At 36.4% G+C, this 16,359-nt stretch overlaps 1 protein-coding gene across 6 annotated transcripts in view; it reads right to left on the reverse strand.

Annotated features, from left to right (window-relative positions):
* Positions 1 to 16,359, reverse strand: part of RXFP1 (relaxin family peptide receptor 1) — a 114,506-nt gene that overhangs the window by 15,512 nt on the left and 82,635 nt on the right. For 2 of the 6 annotated variants that reach the window (XM_043566575.1, XM_043566604.1), the window contains 5 exons: positions 15,738 to 15,809; positions 15,580 to 15,651; positions 14,907 to 14,981; positions 4,890 to 4,961; positions 2,438 to 2,509 (listed from right to left, as the gene is read on the reverse strand). In XM_043566575.1, the coding sequence (XP_043422510.1) occupies positions 2,438 to 2,509; positions 4,890 to 4,961; positions 14,907 to 14,981; positions 15,580 to 15,651; positions 15,738 to 15,809 (363 nt within the window). The remainder of the gene's footprint in view (positions 1 to 2,437; positions 2,510 to 4,889; positions 4,962 to 14,906; positions 14,982 to 15,579; positions 15,652 to 15,737; positions 15,810 to 16,359) is intronic. The other 4 variants (XM_043566594.1, XM_043566623.1, XM_043566586.1 and 1 more) reach the window with 3 other exon arrangements.

Below are 16,359 nucleotides of genomic sequence, written 5' to 3' on the forward strand. Positions count from 1 at the left end.
ACGGAGACATAGAATCTGAAGGAGGCTTCAGGCTCTGAGCTGTCAGCACAAAGCCCAACTTGGGCTAGAACCCACAAACTGTGAGATCAGGACCTGAGCTGAAGTCGGCTCCTTAAGTGACTGAGCCACCCAGGCGCCCCTAGAACCACCCGTTTTAAACCATTGCCTCTTAGAAAACATGCCATTTTCATCCTTGGAATCGGATTTTTCAAGCCAGTGTTTAATATGGGATTCAGCAGGCTTTTGGTAGGACTAATGATTTGCCTTGGTTATTCTCTCTGCAAGTTTTCTTGCTCATTCCTTTACCCCTGAACCTGGATTAGCACTGGTTGTGGACTTCACTGTTTGTGTTTCATGTTCCCTGCTGGTTATTGATACTCACATAGAACCTGCACCTTAATGTCATCATGAAAGTTAGGATTTGGAGAATTGCTTTCTTTTTTTTTATAAATTTTTTTTTTAATGTTTATTCATTTTTGAGAGACAGAGACAGAGCATGAGCGAGGAAGGGGCAGAGAGAGAGGGAGACGCAGAATCTGAAGCAGGCTCCAGGCTCTGAGCTGTCAGCACAGAGCCCGATGCGGGGCTTGAACTCACAAACTGTGAGATCATGACCTGAGCCAAAGTTGGGCGCTCAACCGACAGGGCCACCCAGGCGCCCTTGGAGAATTGCTTTCTGATACTCATACAGTGGTTGCAAGTAGGATAAAACAAGGAAAAGTATGGATCCCATGACTAACTTGTATTTTAATACCTAGATAATAACTTTGGATCACCTGTTTGCACGTCTCCTTAGTATTGAGAATAAAATAATTTCCTATTTACTGATGATGTGGTTCAGTTGCCAAATACCAAGAGTTGTTACAAAACTTGCTTGGGTCTAATACCTATTGAGATTTTCTTGCACATTTAGTGAATGATTGCTACTGCCTACCAAAAAATGTTTCAGGCTAATTGTTATGAAAAAATTGGGGGTTTCAATGGCTTGTTTATTGATGTTTTCAAGCAGAATGTGGCATATAAATTACCTCCATCTGTCTCAGTATGTAGGTAAGGTATTCAGAGAAACATTCTAGTTTACATTCTTTAGTTTTTTTTATGGAAAAGTTTTAATAACTTAATATTCTGCCCAGCTTATTGTCAAAACATGTTGATGTGCCCACAATCCAGATTCTTTCCAGAAAACACAAAACCAAACTACAGCTGACCCTTGAACAATGTGGAGGTTAGGGGTGCTGACCGCCTTACCCCTATGCAGTTGAAAGTCCACATATAACTTTTGACTTCCCCAGAACTTAACTACTAATAGCCTACTGTTGCCCAGAGGCCTTACTGATAACATAAACAGTGAATTAACACATATTTTGTATGTTATATGTATTATATACTGTATTATTTCAATAAAGGAAGCTAGAAAAAAATAAAGTGTTATTAAGAAAGTCATAAGGAAGAGAACATACATTTACAGTTCTGTGCTGTATTTACTGAAAAAAATCCAGGTACAAGTGGACCATCACAGTTCAGACCTATGTTGTTTAAGGGTCAACCGTAGTTGTTAGCTCAAACTTTAGCAAAAATCCAATTGAGAAAATTAATACTAAAACATAAAAAAAATTGTCCGAAGAACACGGACTTCATCCATTGCTCAATATATATTTTATTCTGACAATCAGCTACTATGTGCTTGGGCCACAAAGCTTTGGTTTATGAGAGAGTTGTTTTTAATACTCTTTGGAATTCTGTCATTGATCTTAAAAAAGGGACATTATAAATAGCTGATTCAACTTATATCTCTCTTCCATTTTTATAGGCTGGGATGTTATCCAAGGATGTCTGATTTCTTTTGGATCCAAGATTATCTTTTGTTTCTAGAATTAGCAAAGTATGTCTTTTTGTTTTAAGGTCCCTGAATCCTAATTCTTTAGGAAACTTAAAAACAAATGTGCTGTTCCTCTCTAGCAATGGGACAGAGGATGTATTTTATTTATTAATTTTACCCTGACTTTATTATTTAGCTATGTTTCCTTTATCTCCTTTTCCTTAGGGCACCTGGGTGGCTGAGTCAGTGAAGCATCTGACTCCAGCTCAGGTCGTTATCTCGTGGTTTGTGAGTTCGAGCCCTGCATCTGGCTTGCTGATGTCAGCATAGACCCCGCTTCGGATCATATGTCCTCCTCTGTCTCTGCCCGTCCCTTGCTCATGCTGTCTCTCTCAAAAATAAAAGAAAAAAAAATCTCATTTTCCTCAATACTTATTTTATATATATTTTAAAGTGTATTTTTCTAAGCTGAGTTCATTTATGGTTCAAAGTGTATACAGATAATGCTAGGAAAAGAGATAAATATTTCTCAAATGTATAAAAGCATATATATGTAACAAGTGTGAACTAAAACAACAGAAAGAAAAGTCTTATCAATATATGCATAATCAAACTTACAATTCATCTAGCTTTTGTAGAGGTGCAAAAGTATTTTCACTTAGATGATTAATTTTGTTTTTCCTCATTACCCTGAAAGTAAAAAGAAAAATATGTTGTAGCTCTTTGAGGTAAGTGATAAATGAGTTTTTGGAGAGAGGATTAACAGCCTAAAAAAAGGAAATAATTATATATAGTGATTTGCACATCAAGTATCTTGTAGTATGAGAAATTACCCAGTCTTGTTTTAGTCTTAAATTTCTCAAAATTTTTAATGATGAAAAAAAATTATTTGATTTTTTAAGTGAGGTAGGGAAGAATTCTGCAAGGGAGTTAGCGAAAACTTCAACGCTTGAGAAAACAGACCGAATATCATGCAACCGAGAGCACAGGGAGCTGTTATAGAACTGCCTCTTCTCCAGCCTGTATCGGATGTCTCTCTAACAGAATACCCTGCACACGAGCACTCACACACATTGGAGTTGATGTGATTTAGAGTGGAGTTACCTAAGGAAGTGTAATCTAAGCTGGACCAATTCAGAAGATCTCTAGTTTGGGATGTTGAATCAGACTGTATATAATTCTTGACCAGTTCATTTCTTTCTTTCTAGAGAGAGAGAGAGACAGAGTACAAGCAGGGGAGGTGCAGAGAGAGAGAGAGAGAGAGAGAGAGAGAGAGAGGGAGACACAGAATCCAAAGCAGGCTCCAGGCTCTGAGCTGTCAGCACAGAGCCCGATGCAGGGCTCAAACCCTCAAACTGTGAGATCATGACTTGAGCTGAAGTTGGATGCTTAACAGACTGAGCCACCCAGGCACCCCTTGATTCATTTCTGCACTGATCTTATGTGTTCTGAATGTTTCCAATTCTTTAAACATTGTGAGGCACGACCCTGGAGGTTGGTCTTGTCCCATCCTAAAGTATTTATTTCCTCTCAGCTCTCCAAACCATTATCATCTCCTGCCAGGATCTCTAGACCAGAAAAGAGCAAGCACCTGCCAAGAGGAAATTCACAAATGATATCTTCACAAAGAGGCTTCTTTAAAAACAAATACAAGTAGAACAACAAAGAAGTTGTAAGTTTTTCAAATATCTATTTGGTCTATGGCCTTTAGTTCCAATTTGGTTTCCCTTGGGCAGTTAGTAGGAACTGTTTTTTGCATGACTGATATATAAGCATCCTGCACCCGAAGACTGCTGAGCTCATTGCACAAGAGTTCAAACATCTCAGGGACCTGAACCCATTGGAATGGGGGGAGCATACTGGAGAAAAAGTTATTGTATCAGTGGTAACTATTGCATTGCCTGTACACAGGGGTCCTAGTATTTTGGTTTCTAGTATGGATTTCTAGATGGATTCTAGTGTGGTTTCCAGATGGATTCTAGTATAATGGTTTTCAAACTTTTCCCATGGTAACTACACTTAAAAAAATGCATTTTACGTTGGGACACGACAAACACCCATACGAGCCAAGATTTATAAAACAATACATTTAATGATCCAAATTGTGCTACGACATTTTTACCCAATTCAATTCAACTTTCATTAAAAAAGCTAATCAGGAGGTACCATATTGCTTTCATCATCTACTTGTGAGTTTGAACCCACAGTTTGAAAAACACTGATCTGAGAAACTGTAAATGAGGCAGTTGTGTTTTCATATTGCAAGACACCTCAGCATCCTTCACTTTCATGGGAAAAGCCATGTGAATTTAAAATAGGCCAATAGGGGCGCGTGGGTGGCTTAGCTCGTTAAGTGTCTGATTCGGCTCAGGTCACTATCTCACATTCTATGAGTTCGAGCCTCGCGTCTGGCTCTGTGCTGACAGCTCAGAGCCTGGAGCTGATTCAGATTCTGTGTCTCCCTCTGTCTCTGCCCCTCTGCCATGAGCACTCTGTCCCTTTCTCTCTCTCAAAAGTAAATAAACATTAAAATAAATAAATAAAAAAATAGGCTAGAGAGGCAGATGGAGAAATTATACCCAGTAACATTCTAGAGTTTATCCTGGTGTCCACAATTATAGCGTCAGGGGTGTAGACATTCTGCAGTGTTTTAAAAAAATTTAGTTGTAATTCAATTTGTCCCCACAATCTTTACAGTAATAATTTGCAAAGGGCAAACATTCTTATAGAATACGACTAATTTGGTGTTTCTCAAACTGAGATCCAAGGAGAGATTTTAGGTGGTCTGTGAACATTTCTTTCCATTAAAGTGGGTATCACTTAAGTTCGAGAAAAACAGGTCTCAAATAATACAGTACCGTTGCGATGATCCATGTTATGTTGTGAATCTTTGTTAAGCTTGGTTTGAACTCCAATAATTTTGCCAATATGCTTCAGTTTCAGAAAATTTTAAGTCATCAGTGAACATTTGCCATAATTACTGTGCATGTTTATGCTAACTAATGTTCACATAAATGATTCATTTTGTTTGTAAAGAGATAGGCCATCAAAAGGATAAAACACTACTTACAAAACAGTTAAATTACTGCAGGAAATAAAAGTCAAATTTCTTAAATTATGGATATGGTTGCCTTCAAAGTCCCTGAAACATAAAAACAAAAATAATAAAGCTAAATTTTAATCATAGAAATAAATTGATCAAGAATTATTTGATTTCTAATAAAATATCTTTTTTTCACATACTGTTTGTTTCATATAGATTCTCATATGTAGCCACTTACATAATAGCTGAAATAATATATATATGTAATGCTTCTTTTTCTGTGTTCATAGTAAAAATGTTTTGAGTCATATCTGTATCATATGTTCATATAGGCACATATGTTATCCTGAGAAATGTGAAGAGAATGAGAAGTCAAATTAAAAAACTTTGTTATGATAAATATCCACTTAACAGACATTTAATAGTGATCTGTATTAAACATCTGTCTAGAGAGTTACCAATAGCATTGCTCTAAGTGGGGTGACCCTATTTGCTACACTCTGCAGAAGATTTTATTATCCTGCTGCCAAAAAAAATATTTCACCTCTAACTCCCTTGCCTAAACACCCCCTGGAAAAAATCTCAATAGCATTTTACCACTGAGAACACCACTGTTTGCTTTATTATTTTGCCACACAAGCCAATGCTATCCTTGGTTTACAATTTCTAATTCAGGGAGATAAATGTAGACCCTAATTACACTCCCTTGCTGTGTGATGCTATGTCACCATCAGAAGTCTGGTCTGAGCAGTAAAACTTGTCAAAAAACTTATGTTTAGTGTCTCTTCTTCGTGGTGATCATGAAAGCATCCTTTTATTGCCCATCTTTTATCTTTTGTTAGGTTTATCGTGGAAGTTTGTAGGAAAGAGTTAGCTGAGGTTAGGGATATACTTTCAGGAATAAATACTTGTCCTTAAATCTACTCAGTCTACCCCAACACTTAGTTTACTCTTCACCATATAATATAGAGCTATTCAAGAATAATTGTGACGAAAGTATATGAGCTGAAGTGTGACACAGCTACTAAAATCTGCAGGGGAAACATGGGCAGCATTAAAAGAAGTACCTATATTCTGCTGGCTAGGCTACATGTGGGAAAATTGGTTCTATTTTGGGCATTGCAATAAAAATAAATGTTGACAAATCAAGGGATATTTGAACAATCTGGAAGACCAAGATGTAAGGGGTTTAGAAACCAAGTCGGTTGAGGAAAAGGGTGTATTTGTAATGGAAAAGAGCGAAATAAGAGAGATATATTTGAAGTCAGGCTGTAGAAGATATTATAGGGTTCTCCTATGTTGCATCAGATTGCAAAATTAGATTTTCTGGCTGAATGACACAAAATATTTAAAGTTCAAGCTCACAATCTATAGTGTCCAGGGAATAAGCTTATTATCACTACAGATATTTAGCAGAGGAAATATACTGTAATCCAAGAATTTTGTAGATAGGATTTCTGTACTATACAGAATATTACATTAAGTCTTAAATCTTGATTCTAGGTCATCCTTCTAAAGAAAAATTCTACTAATCTATTAAATTGGAAATTAAGTGTTTATGGTACTGCTTTTTTTGGTTGTCAGCTTTGGTCTAAGCTTTTGGTCGCTCACAATATATATTGTCAGTAACAGAGACTGTCCATTTCTTTCCTCTTTTACTGTCGTTACCACGAGTCTGCCACCAGATGGTGATGCTCTCTTAAGTCTCACACAGTATTCTTAAGGTGAGTTGATAACACTTTTCTTTTTAGCTACTATTGTAACTTTCTTTTTCCTATTAAGCGAACAAAAGCATTTAAGTTAGTATTAATTCATCATTGGTATAAATCAGTAAGAGGTACACACCGAGCCATAAATTAGGGACTTTTGACTAAATTGTTAGTTTAATTTTGAGTTTATTTTAACATTTATTTGGGAATTTGTTTTGACTTTCTTCCCACAATTAGAGGTTTTTATCCTTGATACACAGGGATCTGGTTTGAGGCATACAAATCTGCTTCTTGTTCCTTAGCTCCAAGCTCTAAGGGAGCTGACAAGGAGTGTTTTCATTACTTTATGTCTAGATTACTTTTCCAACTTAATGAGCCTCTGAATTTACCCATTTAATTTTTTCCCTTTATACATGGTCATTAAGTTTGGCTAATCTGGTCATTGGTTGAAAGTGAAAATATGGTTCTTTGATCTGAAGAACAACAAAAACAAAACCCCAAAGCATCAACAATCTTGCCTGTTTCTTCTCAACTTCCTCTCTTATCCCCTAGAATGGAGTGGCATTCTAAACATGCAAATCTCGTAAACCTCTACTTCCTCCCCTACCTTCCAAAACCTTTCTGGCTCCTGTTTCGTGGAGAAAACTGAGGTGATGAAGCAGGGAGAAGCCCTTGACCTTCTGCCCAACATCTACAAACTTACCTGTATATGCACCTGGTCTCCTTCTAGTCTCAAGAGGAAGAGATGACCCTTTTCCCGCTTTAGGCTAATCCCTCCATCTGTTTTCTTGACTTTGGCTTATGTATGTGTATGTCCTAAAATATATGGTCAATTTTGGTGAATGTTCTTTGGACATTCTTTGCTTTCAGGTTTATTTCTATCAGAATTAGGTGCAGGCACATATAACAGACACCCAACTATAACAGCATAAATACACATCTACTGTTAAGCAGTCCAGGGCTAGTATGGTAGTTTTACAAAGTTGTTAGAAACATCTTTCATATTCACTGTTTACATGCCCTTGTCTTCATGGTCCAGGGTGATGCTAAGCTTGAGCCATTATATCTATGTTTTCTGGATAGCGAAAGAGAGGAAGGGGATGCCTTTTTCTTTTTAGGGAGATTCCCCAGAAGTCCACATGATACTTCTTCCACATCATTAATTAGAGCTTAGTCATGTGGTTACATCAAGATGCAGGGAAGTCTGGGAATGTAGTATTTTAGCTGTGCCCAAATAGATCAGTTCTGTTATTGAGAAGTACATTGCACTTTGATATACATCAATTAGAGTTAGTTCATTAATTATGTTATTTAGTTCTTCATATCCCTTTTGGTTACACTTGATATTTCACGGATGAAAAGAGGTGGATTATTATCTCTTATTCCTTGTGTATGCCTGTTATTCCCTTTGGTTACTATATGAATTATTTGGTGCGCATATACTTATAATGTAATGCCTTTTATTAGAAATTGCACCCTGTTGGGGCGCCTGGGTGGCTCAGTCGGTTAAGTGTCCAGCTTTGGCTGAGGTCATGAACTCACGGCTTGTGGGTTTGAGCCCCTCTTTGGGCTCTGTGCTGACAGCTCAGAGCCCGGAGCCTGCTTCATATTCTGTCTCCATCTCTCTCTCTGCCCCTCCCCTGCTTGTGCACTATCTCTCTCTCTCAAATATAAATAAACATGAAAAAGATAATAAAAAAAGAAATTGTACATTGTAGCATTTAAATGAACTTAGTGTTGCTTAATGCAAATTGGCCAGAATTTTATTTATTTAGATAAAAAATATGATCCCTGCTTTTTAAATTTTGATTTGCATCTACATGGAATACTTTAGGCCAGCCTTTTATTTTTGATCTTTCTTAATCACTTAGATATAGTTTTTTGTTTGTTTGTTTGTTTGTTTTTTGTAAATAGCGCTGAATTAGGTTTTGTTTTGTGAGCCAATTTGAAAATCTTTTTCTTTTCAATAGGTAAGTTAAGCCCACTTAAGTTTATTGATATGACTAATATATCTGACTTAAGTCTTCTATTTAAAAATCTTACTGTGTGGTGGGGTGCCTGGGTGGCTCAGTCGGTTAAGCATCTGACTCTTGATTGTGGCTCAGGTCATGACCTCATGAGTTCGTGATCTCATGACCTCACGATCTCATTCATCCAGCACCGTGGTGGGCTCTGTGCTGAGAGTGCCAAGGCTGCTTGGTATTTCTCTCTCCCTTTCTCTCTGCCACTCCCTTGCTTGCACATGCACATGCACGTGCGCTCACTCTCTCAAAAATAGACATTAAAAAAATTTAAAAATATTACTATATGGTTTTATAGGTTAAAAAGCTTTCAACAAATATAAAAACTCTTGGGGCGCCTGCGTGGCTCAGTCAGTCGAGCGTCCGACTTTGGCTCAGGTCGTGAGCTTGCAGTTCGTGGGTTCCTGCCCTGCGTCGTGCTCTGTGCAGACAGCTCAGAGCCCGGAGCCTGCTTCGGATTCTGTGTTTCCCTCTCTCTCTGCCCCTCCCCCACACGCGCTCTGTCTCTCTCTGCCTCTCAAAAATAAAGAAAACTAATTAAAAAAAATTTTTTTAACAAATAAAAACTCTTAATATTTAGAAAGGTTTGTATATTCTATTGGTTATATTTATAATGATAATTTTACCCAGTACAGTCTGTCTTTCTTCTTTTTTTTTTTTTTTTAAGTGTTTATTTATATTTGAGAGAGAGAGAGGGGGAGTGAACCTGAGTAGGGTAGGGGCAGAGAGAGAGGGAAACAGAGGATCTGAAGCAGGCTCTGCACTGACAATAGAGAGTCTGATGTTGGGCCCAAACTCACGAATAATGAGATTATGACCTGAGGCGGAGTCAGGTGCTTAATGGACTGAGTCACCCAGGCACCCCAATACATTGTCTTTCTTAGAGAATAACAATATTTATTAGTTTCCTATAATAATAAATGATAAAATGAGTATATATTATTTTCCTTTCTGCTTTTACTTCTCTCCCACCATATGATTTTGATCAGTTATATGCTTTTTATTAATGTTCACTTTAGGAATCTTTCACCTTAGGAATATCAAATATCTGCATTTTAGTGGATTTGTTGGTTTTAACTGGTGTCTTATGACTCCTAGTTAGTTTTCTTTATATTTCTGTGGTTATCATCTTAATCATTTTGAAACTGTTTACTCATTTAAGATTATTATTATGTCTTCTTGCTGAATTGACCCTTTTATCATTATGTGATATACCTCTTTATCCTTGGTTATCGTCCCTGTTCTAAAGTCTATTTTTTTTTCAGTATTATTTTGTAGATGATAAAGTTCCTTCTCATCAGTAGAAAGGGAGCAATGTTGTTTTGCAGTTCTATATCCTAAGCATATTATTGTTGGAATAGAATTGTAATACATATCTCTTCGATGACTTTTTCTTTATAATTCATATTATGTTCTTGAAACTGAGCCATGTTGATTGAAGTAGGGCTGGTTCATTCATTTTAAATGTGATATATGTATCACATTTTATTTTTTCTGTCTGTTTCCACATCTCCAGCACCTTTCTCCATAGTGTATCCCTATCATTGTCTGTATTTTCAAATTCTTTATACCCGTTTCTCCTGCCTACAAATAAACTTGCGTTGTCTCATATAGGAGTAAGTTTAATTTACCCTCTTGATCTTTAGTTTACCTTTGGCTATTGCCTCATGTGCTTATTTATTACTTATATTTCTAACTTGTTGAATTTCCCAACTTCTGTTGTGGTGTTTACAGTTTTTATTTTTTGCTTTGAAAGAACTATAATAAAGGCCTTAATCTATTGCCTGTCATGTATGTTGCAAGCAAATTATCCTGGGCTGTCATATGTCTTTTATTTTATGTGTATATTTCCACTAAATCAGTGAAAGAATATATATATATTTTTACCCACACATCTATCAGATATTTTAGTTTATGCTTTGCTAAATAAAAGTTCATGTGCAAGGTAGAGGCACTTTATTTATTTATTTATTTATTTATTTATTTAAATCCAAGTTAGTTAACATATAGTGTAATAATAATTTTGGGAATAGAATTTAGTAATTCATCACTTACATGTAACACCCAGTGCTCATCTCAGAAAGTGTCCTCCTCCTTAATGCCTCTCATCTCTTTAGCCCTTCCCCCTACCCAACACCCCACCAGCAACCCTCAGTTTGTTCTCTGTATTTTAAGAGTCTCTTGTGGTTTGTCTCCCTCTCTGTTTTTATCTTATTTTTGCTTCCCTTCCCTTATGTTCATCTATTTTGTATCTTAAATTCCACATATGAGTGAAATCATAATGATACTTGTCTTTCTCTGACTGACTTATTTCGCTTAGCATGATACACTTTAGTTCCATCCATGTTGTTGCAAATGTCAAGATTTCATTCTTTTTGATCGCCAAGTAATATTCCATTATATTTACATATACCACTTCTTTATCCATTCATCAGTTAATGGACATTTGGGCTCTTTCTATATATACTTTGACTATTGTCCATAGCACTGCTATAAACATTGGGGCACATGTGCCCCTTCGAATCAGCACACCTATATCCCTTGGATAAATGCCTAGTAGTGCAATTGCTGGGTCGTAGGGTACTTCTATTTTTAATTTTTTGAGGAACCTCCATACTGTTTTCCAGAGGGGCTGCACTAGTTTGTATTCCCACCGGCAGTGCAAAAGAGTTCCTTTTCTTCCACATCCTCGCCAACATCTGTTATTGCCTGAGTTGTTAATTTTAGCCATTCTGATTGGTGTGAGGTGGTATCTCATTGTGGTTTTGATTTGTATTTCTCTGATGATGAGTGATGTTGAGCATTTTTTCATGTGTCGCTTGGCCATCTGGATGTCTTCTTTGGAGAAGTGTCTATTCATGTCTTTTGCCCATTTCTTCACTGGATTATTTGTTTTTTGGGAGTTGAGTTTGATAAGTTCTTTATAGATTTTGGATACTAACCCTTTATCTGATATGTCACTTGCAAATATCTTCTCCCATTCTGTCAATTGCTTTTTCATTTGCTGATTGTTTCCTTCACTGTACAGAAGATTTTTATCTTGATGAGTTCCCAACAGTTCATTTTTGCTTTTGTTTCCCTTGCCTCTGGAAACATGTCAAGTAAGAAGTTGCTGCGGCTGAGGTCAAAGAGGTAGTTGCCTGTTTTCTCCTCTAGGATTTTGATGGCTTCCTTTCTTACATTTAGGTCTTTCATCCATTTTGAGTTTATTGTTGTACATGGTGTAAGAAAGTGGTCCACGTTCATTCTTCTACATGCCACTGTGCAGTTTTCCCAACACCATTTGCTGAAGAGACTGTCCTTACTCCATTGGATATTCTTTCCTGCTTTGTTAAAGATTAGCTACCCATATGGGGCGTCTGGGTGGCTCAGTTGGTTGAGCGTCTGACTTCGGGTCAGGTCATGATCTCACAGTCTGTGAGTTTGAGCCCCGTGTCAGGCTCTGTGCTGACAGCTCTGACGGTGCCTGGAGCCTGCTTCGGATTCTGTGTCTCCCTCTCTCTCTGCCCCTCTCCTGCTCATGCTCTGTCTCTCTCTCTGTCTCAAAATAAATAAAAACATTAAAAAAAAAAAGATTAGTTATCCATGCATTTGTGGTTCCATTTCTGGGTTCTCTATTCTGCTCCATTGATCTTCATGTCTGTTTTTGCGCCAGTACTACACTGTCTTAATGATTACAGTTTTGTAATACAAATTGAAGTCCAGTATTGTGACACCTCCAGCTGTGCTTTTCTTTTTCAGGATTTCTTTGGCTATTCGGGGTCTTTTCTGTTTCCATATAAATTTTAGGATTGTTTGTTCTAGCTCTGTGAAAAATGCTGGTGGTATTTTGATAAGGATTGCATTGAGTGTGTAGACTGCTTTGAGAAGTATAGTCATTTTAACAATATTTGTTCTTCCAACCCATGAACATGGAATGTTTTTCCATTTTTTGCGTGTCTTCTTCAATTTCTTTCATAGGCTTTCTATAGTTTTCAGTGTATAGATTTTTCACCTCTTTGGTTAGATTCCTTCCTATGTATTTTATGGTTTTTGGCACATTGTAAATGGGATCAATTCCTTGATTTCTCTTTCTGCTGCTTCATTATTGCTGTACAGAAATGCAACTGGTTTCTGTACATTGATTTTATATCCTGTGACTTTGCTGAATTCTTGGATCAGTTCTAGCAGGTTTTTTTGTGGAGTCATTTGGGTTTTCCACATAGAGTATCATGTCATCTGCAAAGAGTGAAAGTTTGACTTCCTCCTTTCCAATCCGGATGCCTTTTATTTCTTTGTGTTGTCTGATTGCTGAGGCTAGGACTTCCAACACTGTGTTGAATAACAGTGGTGAGAGTGGACATCCTTGTTGTGTTCCTGACCTTAGGAGGAAAGCTCTCAGTAGTTCCCCATTGAGGATGATATTAGGTGTGGGTCTTTTGTGTATGGCCTTTATGATGTTGAGGTATGATCCTTCTATCCTTACTCTCTTGAGGGTTGTTATCAAGAAAGGATGTTGTATTTCGTCAAATCCTTTTTCAGCATGTATTGAGAGGATCATGTGGTTCTTAGCCTTTCTTTTTTAATGTGATGTATCACACTGATTGATTTGTGGATATTAAAATAGACCTGCATCCCATTAATAAATCTCACTTGATTGTGGTGAATAATTCTTCTAATGTATTGTTGGACCTGGTTTGCTAGTATCTTGTTGAAAATTTTTGCATCCATGTTCATCAGGGAAATTGGTCTGTAGTTCTCCTTTTTAGTGGGGTCTTTGGTTTTGGAACCAAGGTAATGCTGGCCTCATAGAATGAGTTTGGAAGTTTTCCTTCCATTTCTATTTTTTGGAACAACTTCAAAAGAATAGGCGTTAACTCTTCTTTAAATGTTTGGTAGAATTCCCCTGGAAAGCCATCCAGCCCTGGACTTGTTTGGGAGGGAGATTTTTGATTACTGATTCAATGTCTTTACTGGCTATGGCACTGTGATTAGTTTTAAAAGAAATGAATACTTATAAAGCAAAAATTATTATTACTGGCATTAAAATTGGGATAATGTTATCAGGAATTCATATGAAATGAGTTATTTTAGATAGCTAAAATTTAAAGATGGTAACTTTAGTGATGAAATTGTAAAAAGTCCACCTCTTTAGTAGTATAACTTAATCATTTAAATCTTTATCTGAGATGTATATTTGACTGCCTTTTTAAAGGCAAAGGAAATGTTTATTAGTGTATTGCATAATATCTCCTACATTTGCTGCTGGTGTCAGTGCATGAATTTTTAATTGCTAATTTATGTATGTAAATATTAACCAATTTTGCTTTATTATTAAGTTTGGATTACTGAGCACATAATAACTGTTAATGTGCTCATTTGAAACAAAATTTAATTACAACAAGGAGATTGAACTTAATTTGCCCTTTTCTTGAATACTTTAGCTGTCATCAATGCGGGTACTGTGCTGTCATACCAAGACGCCCTCTGGACTTAGTAATGACTCCGGGGATGTTTGTCTTCCCCTAAATGGTTCCAAACTAGTGTGTTTTGAATTATTATGTCTGTTCTTTATAGCACTCCCATTCCTGCTTTATTATCAGGTTGATAGTTGTCACTTCTCACTGATGTTTTGAACTTCATCTTTCCCCTCTACTTTTAATCTGGCACTTCTAATCTGCTGTGAGCTTAAAAATTAAACAGCAAACAAAACTTCTGAGAATTTCACACAAAATGAGACACGGAGGAGGTTTTCATATAATACTGTATATGCGGTTTATTGTTGAACTTTTAAACAGTTATTTTGGTCACTTATTTCTTCATTTTTACTGTGTTTTAAATGGGCAAATTTACTGGTTCTTAATAGGTAGAGTGATTCTTATTATCATATGCAAAGCTACTGTGTAAAAAACTTTATGGAACATATTCTGTTGTGATTAGAGTTAAATATAAATTCTAAATATCATGTTCTCATTATGCAGAATTTAGGAATGAGGCTAAAGTGATTTAGTCTTTCTGTATCAAATTAAAAGGTGAAAATAGATTGACAGAGGGAAGGAGGAGGAGATGTTCTATAGCTACTGTGACATCCTTTCTGTCTTTTTTCTTCCTGCCTCTCAATTTTTTTGTTTTTAAAGATGGTTTATGTTGGCGAGAATCTAGAGGAGTTAGTTTAGTCAATGGGGCTGTTCAGTAGCAAAAACATGCTAAAGTAATCTGAGGAAATATGATATGACATTAACAACCTATCATTTTAAAAAACCTAATATCCAAAGGGAACTAGGCAAAACCAGAAAAGTTAGCTGACTCCTTTAAGGAAAGGTACAGCAACTTACAGCCAGTGCAGTCTTGGCATGTGCTGGCAAAGAGGTTTATCCGGCAAATGGGTGAGGACATTATTCATCAGTGCTCTGAAAAAGAAAAGAAAGAGAAGTCACCTTTTTCTGGTTCTTTTTTCATCTTAAGTCAAATATGGTATTATCATTATTCTTTATGAAACCATGAAAATCTATTAAGTTAGTTATCTTCTCTTTTTTTTTCCTGTAAGTTTTGTTATATTTGAGTGCTTGTTAGTAATAAAATTCAACAAATGATAGTTGTCATATGGAGGAAACAGCAATGTTAGTAACTGAAAAAAGGGTACAGTAACTGAACTGTACCCTTCAAAAGTGGGTAGTGAGAAGGAGGTGATTTTAAATTATTATTATTATTATTATTATTAAGATGAATACATGGAAGTAGTGGTATGCTTGAGAATATTTCAATAAAATATAGCAGTGAGGCTGTATTCAGTTTTGAGGGGCTGATGTTCTAGAGGACAGAAGGTCTTATATAATTGTTAAAACTACAATATAGCCTCATAGGATATGATTAAGAGATGATTTTTAGTCAGAAAGGCCTTTCTGGGGCTTGAACAATTCCAAATTTAATGCTGTTAAACTTAAGGCAGTAACTTTATTCATGTCTTTTCTTTCCATTGAAATAGTTGTCTTAATTTTTAGTACTTACAAGAGAATAAGAGAATTTAGTCCATAAAATGTTAGTGGGGAAATTCGACTGAGGTGATTATCTTCAATTATCCTGCCAGCCAGAAGAAAAAATGGATTCATTTATATATTTAGAATATACAAACTAATACTATAAAATGACGCATAAATTAAACATACAGCCATTCTAGTCTGTGGAGATCTTCAAAAACACCCGGCTTCAAGAAAGTTATTCTGTTATGACTGAGATACCTGAAAAAAGAGAAATGACTACAGTAAATGTGTTATCTCTTTCTTTTTCTTTTTTTAAGATTTCATTTTTAAGTAATCTCTACACCCAATGTGGGGTTCACACTCACAACCTTGAGACGGAGGGCTGTATGCTCTACTGACTGAGGCAGCCTGGCACCCCAAATGTGTTACCTTCTTGATATCTAACAATAAGGAAAGGAAAAACAATAATCATCCATCTTAGATTTTCTTGTATACTATTCTTATCAGATCTTTCCCCTTCTTTTGGGTCTCTAAAAGTTCTTTATCACTTACCTTTTCATGTCTAGGTTTTAATTCCCCCACAATCAATCAATCAATCAAGCAGTCATTCCATTCATTTATGCCTTTATTCATTAAACTTTTTTGGGTACCTATACTCTACGGCAGTGTGCTAGGCATATCATCTCTTTCTTTGAGGGGCTTTGAGTCTAGAGGGAAGACAGAGTATGAACAGGTTATTACTGCAACATGGGGAAAAGAGAAGCGTATAATGTAGGGTTGCTCTGAATTGCAGAGGAGAAGGCATCTG

Source organism: Prionailurus bengalensis, chromosome B1 (genome assembly GCF_016509475.1).
Source record: "Prionailurus bengalensis isolate Pbe53 chromosome B1, Fcat_Pben_1.1_paternal_pri, whole genome shotgun sequence".
Taxonomy (NCBI): domain Eukaryota; kingdom Metazoa; phylum Chordata; class Mammalia; order Carnivora; family Felidae; genus Prionailurus; species Prionailurus bengalensis.